At 38.9% G+C, this 5,140-nt stretch overlaps 1 protein-coding gene across 1 annotated transcript; it reads right to left on the bottom strand.

The window, feature by feature from the left end:
• Positions 1 to 278: 278 nt before the first annotated feature.
• Positions 279 to 2,176, bottom strand: LOC122604376. Its single transcript, XM_043777269.1, has 5 exons — positions 2,051 to 2,176; positions 1,885 to 1,935; positions 1,388 to 1,484; positions 751 to 1,216; positions 279 to 666 (listed from the first exon to the last, which is right to left on the bottom strand). Exons 1-5 carry the CDS (start codon positions 2,174 to 2,176, stop codon positions 279 to 281), a joined length of 1,128 nt encoding a protein of 375 aa, XP_043633204.1.
• Positions 2,177 to 5,140: the final 2,964 nt, after the last annotated feature.

Raw genomic sequence — 5,140 nt, forward strand, 5'->3', positions numbered from 1 at the left:
CACCCGGTAACCGTTCTAGTAGGTACAAGTTCATTGTGTTCATGAGTGATAATGGTCATTCCCCCTTCTTTGGTACACAATGGACTGGACTTACCCATGGATTGTCAGAGATAGGATAAATAATTCCAGCATCAAAGTTTAGTTATCTCTTTCTTAACGACATCTTTCATATTCGGATTTAGCCTCCTTTGTCTTTGAACTCTCGGTTTGAAATTTTCATGCAAATTAATCTTATGTTTACAAAATTCGGGGCTAATTCCGGGTATGTCAGTCGTACGTCAAGCAAAAGCTCTTTTATGAGCCTTCAACATAGTCATTAACCTACCTTTTTCATCATCCGAAAGTGATGATGATATGACAACGGGAAGAAGTGACTTACCTTCGAGGAATGCATATTCTAAGTGCACGGGAAGTGGCTTGAGCTCCAAATCGGTTGGTGGATTGTCCACCGAAGTTTCAATCTTCAAACCATCCCTCTCAATCTCCTCAAAAGTCTCATCTTCCGGTGTTGACTCATCCGTGCTTAACTCCAAAATCTCTTTCACCATATCCGCAACCATCACTTGCTCCTCTTCACTACAAGCTAGCAAAGCTTCTCCTTCATCCGTGTCCAAAAAATTCATCAATTCCATTTCCAAAGCTTCATCCTTGTCAATGACATCAATCCTGAAACATGAATCATCGGTAGAATAAGGATGTTGCAAAGCTTTATCAATTGAAAACGAAATTCTATCATTTCCTATACCCAACGAAATAATCTTATCCTTAACACGAATGATGGCATCGGCCGTATACAAGAAAGGTCGGCCTAAGATAAGAGGAACCTTGGCATCCTCTTCCATCTCAAGAATAACAAAATCGGCTAAAAAGACAATATGGCCTACTTTAACACACAAATTTTCAGCAATCCCCATGGGATACTGGAATGAATGGTCGGCGAACCTAATGCTCATCCGAGTTGGCTTAAGAGCCGCTAAAGACAATCTCCTATAAACTGAAAAAGGCATTAAAATAATGCTTGCACCAATATCGGCCAAAGCATCACAAGTAAGTTTAGCATCAAGAGAACAAGTAATTAGAAAACTCCCTGGTTCTTCAAGCTTAGGAGGGATTTGATTTTGCACAATCACCGAACACTCCGCATTGAGGAAAAGTAGCCTTAGCTTCCTCTTATCCGTTATAAGATCCTTGATAAACTTGGCATAATTCGGCATCCCTGAAAGCAAATCAACCAAAGACACATTAATATAAACCGATTTAATCATGTCTACAAACTTACCGTATTGTTCCTTGAGCTTATCCTTCTTCAATCTTTGAGGGAAAGGAATCTTAGGCTTATATGGCTTGACTTGAGGCTCAACAACCGCCGGTTTAGCTTCCGGTGTACCAGATGTAAGTGGAACGGCTGGTGGTTTCACGGCTTGGTTCGGCTCCAGTACAATCTCTTCATCAACTTGTTCATCTTCTTCGTCCTCACTATCAACCTGCGTAGGAACATTAGTAGCACAAGAAAGATGAGGAGAAATAGGAGAATTAACTACCTTACCGGACCGAGTAGTAATGGCATTTACATGCTCATTCCTAACATTTGGGTGTTGATACTTATTACCTCCATCATTTGAACCGGAAGGCTTAGGATTTTGTTGGGTATTACTTGGCAAAGATCCTTGTTGACGATTAGAATTACCCATTCTATCAAGCCTAACTCCTAAATCCTTGATTGTCGCTTGTTGACTTTTGATATTTTGATGCATCTTATCATTCAAAGCGGGATATCGGTTCGGTAGTTCTCATTCTTTTTGTCTTGATCAACCATAAACTTCTTCACAAGATCCCTAAGCTCGGCATTAGGATCAACTATTTCAACCGGTTGGACCGAAGGACCTCCTTGATTTCTTCCTTGCCATGAAGCTCCCAATGTGGACCTATAATTTCCTGCACCATTAGAATTCAAATTAGAATTAGAATTACCTTGGTACCGGTTTTGATAAGCTCCATTCCTTTGAAATAACCCTCGATTTGCAAACGGTGGTTGATATTGATTTTGAACATAATCAACTTCTTCATTCCATGGTGCTTTATCACAATCTTCTGTGTAATGCTCATCACCACAAATATCACATCCCGCAACCGCCATCTTCAAATCCTTTTCAATCAACCCAAACCTACCATCCATACATGCAAATTGCTTATCCATGTGACTTGCCAACGTCATTACTTCCACCACTATTAACCCGAGCCACACTTCTTCTTCCCGTTTTCACAAGATCCGGTTTAGTTCTACCCGCTTCTCGAATCACACTTGTATGAACCATATCTTCCATAATCTTATAGGCTTCGTTGTAAGTGACATTATTAATATTACCTCCACAAGCCCAATCCAATTCCCTTTGAGTGCGACTATCTAAACCCCGGAAGAAAATAAGAATGTGCTCATTCAATCGAATACCATGCCTGGGACAATTCCTCATCAATTCCTTCAATCTTTTCCATGCATCTACCAAATCCTCACCACTATTTTGCTTAAACGCCCGGATCTCCAACTTCATTGTTTCAACCAATTGAGCCGGAAAGAACCGCTCAATGAATCCTTCCCTCAACTCTTCCCATGTCTCAAATATGTTTTCATCGAGATTCTTGTACCAATTCACCACCTCTCCCGTGAGAGACAACGGAAACAATTCAAGCTTAACATGTGGCATTTGAGTCTCCCCATACTTGAACAATCGACAAACCTTTTCAAACTTCTCCACATGATCATATGGATCCCACTTAATAAACCCGTCAAACTGATTTTCCTCAACCCGAGACAAGTGATTACCCTTGACATTGAAATTCAGAGCGGTGGTTGGAGGACGAATAACCGAGCCCCTATTAGGTGCAATGACTCGAGTACTCTCCCCAATAGTCATATCAAACAGATGAACCATGTCTTCGGCCATGTTTCTAGGTGTAGTAGGAGTTGCAGAGGGTGGACTGAAGTTTGGTGTTGAATTTCGTGAATTTTTAGGTGAAGTTTTCGGTAGAGTTGGTTGTTTATTTGCCAGTGGTGTGGAATGGATGGAACTTTCAACTTCAACGTTTAAGTTTAAGGAATCTATTATGCTAGGTGAAAGGTTAACGGTCTTAGAAGGTTTCTTTCCTCGTCTCTTCTTCTTTCCCGGATTAGATTGAGGACTTACTAGTGGTACACCGGCAGCCCTTGTGGTCATCAACTAAGAAACAAACTTGAAAACATAAACAAAAAAAACCGTAAAACGCACCAAGTTACACAAACTAAACAAAACAGAAAATTAAGACTAAAAATCAAAAAATTATTCTAAGAAAACAAGTAACTCTCTTGCACTTGAGTACAAGAAAGGATCAACTACGAAATCTCAAACTAAAGCTCTTAAATTATTTCCCGGCAGCGGCGCCAAAAACTTGATGTGTGAAAATCTAGTTAAATTAAATTCCTTAAAAATACTCTGAATCGAATACCACACACAATCGGGCACTGGACCCGTTCGTATGCAATATAGATTAAAGCAAGTAAAGGTTCGTTCTACGGAGACTACAAAGAGCTAGCTAGTTTTAAGTACTTAAAAAGAGTTGGTTTTTTAAAGACACCACGTCATCTTGGTTTTTATATTAAAACGTTAGTTGATTGAAAGAGTTAGAAATTCCAAAGAATTTATCAAAAAGAGAACTGTTGTATATCAAATAGAATTAAAAGATCATCCACTTTGACTCCATGACACACATTATTTAGGTTGCACTTAAATGAAGAACCAATTCGAATATGTTGATTAATAACTGAGAACTAAACAAAGACTCACCCCATACCCGTCAAGTTCGTTACTTTATTCAATTTCCTTAATTAACTAGTTCCATTACTAAGACCGGTACCCCAAGACGCCTTTCATAACTTTCCTAGTCAACTAATTGTTTTGGTTATTTAGATAACAATTGTGTCTCTTGATTGTACCCAACTATTAACCCGTTAACTCTTATTAACTATTAATTACTTTCTACCGTACCCGTCATAGAAACAATCGCTTCTAACCAAGCAATCAAAATAACTTTTACACAACCTAGTTACCACTAAGATCATGCAAAAACTATCCGCAATTAAGAGCTAAATAACAAAGAATTAATAAGCTAAGATTACGACACAACGTTAAATCAAATCAACTTGAATTCAAAAGATTATGCAACCATTATTCAATGTATCACTTCATCTCAGTGGATGACGAATTATTTAGCTACTCATAATCATAAACAAAGCACAAAGAGTAAAATTATAAGAGAACATATTGTACCAATGTGTAGAAAACAAGTAAACGCTAAGAAAATCGATAACCGAATGCCTTGAAACTCACGAACAACCCTTGGACCTTGATGGACGAAAAAGCTGCTGAGAATTGCCCCAAAGAACCTTAAAATCGACTAGAGGTGATTGTATATCGAATGGGAGGGTTTTGGTTTTGTATTTATAGAGTTTTCAAAAAGTCTTCTAAAACCAACCTACAGGTGCGACGCACCAAGCATCAGGTGCGACGCACCTAGCCTTATTTCCAAAAATCCTTCTGCCCGATATGCGACGCACCACAGGGTTGGTGCGCCGCACCTCCCTGCTTTCTCACATCTTCCAACTTTTTGAGAAGAAAATGTTCCGCACCAATCTTCCAGGTGCGACGCACCTGCTCTGTTTTCAGCCAAAACTTGTAGTTTTCATTCCGTCTTCACTCGTATGCGTCCATGAACCATCCTAATGCATCTTCTAGTCATCCGAAAGCTGTTTCTAACCATTTCACCTGTTCTAAGCCTGCAACCACTAACAATACCATCAAAACATCGAATATACATGTAATTTGCTCATAATTAAGCTTAAAACGACTTAGAAACGATATGGGAATGTGTATATAAATGGACATATCAGATCTCTAACCTTTGAACTTTATATTTCTTTGTCATATATTATTTTCTTCAAAATAATGATACTGACTTGAGCGTCGGAGTGGCGTTAGTCAAAAGGTTCAAATGAAAGTTTGGTTTATAGGTTCAACGAGACGAATTTATATCAACAATCACATGCATAAAGACTCACGACAAGGTTTGGCTCTAACGCCTACATATGGTTAAAGGTTTTCACCATTTC

The sequence above is a fragment of the Erigeron canadensis genome, chromosome 6 (genome assembly GCF_010389155.1).
Source record: "Erigeron canadensis isolate Cc75 chromosome 6, C_canadensis_v1, whole genome shotgun sequence".
NCBI classification, from domain to species: domain Eukaryota; kingdom Viridiplantae; phylum Streptophyta; class Magnoliopsida; order Asterales; family Asteraceae; genus Erigeron; species Erigeron canadensis.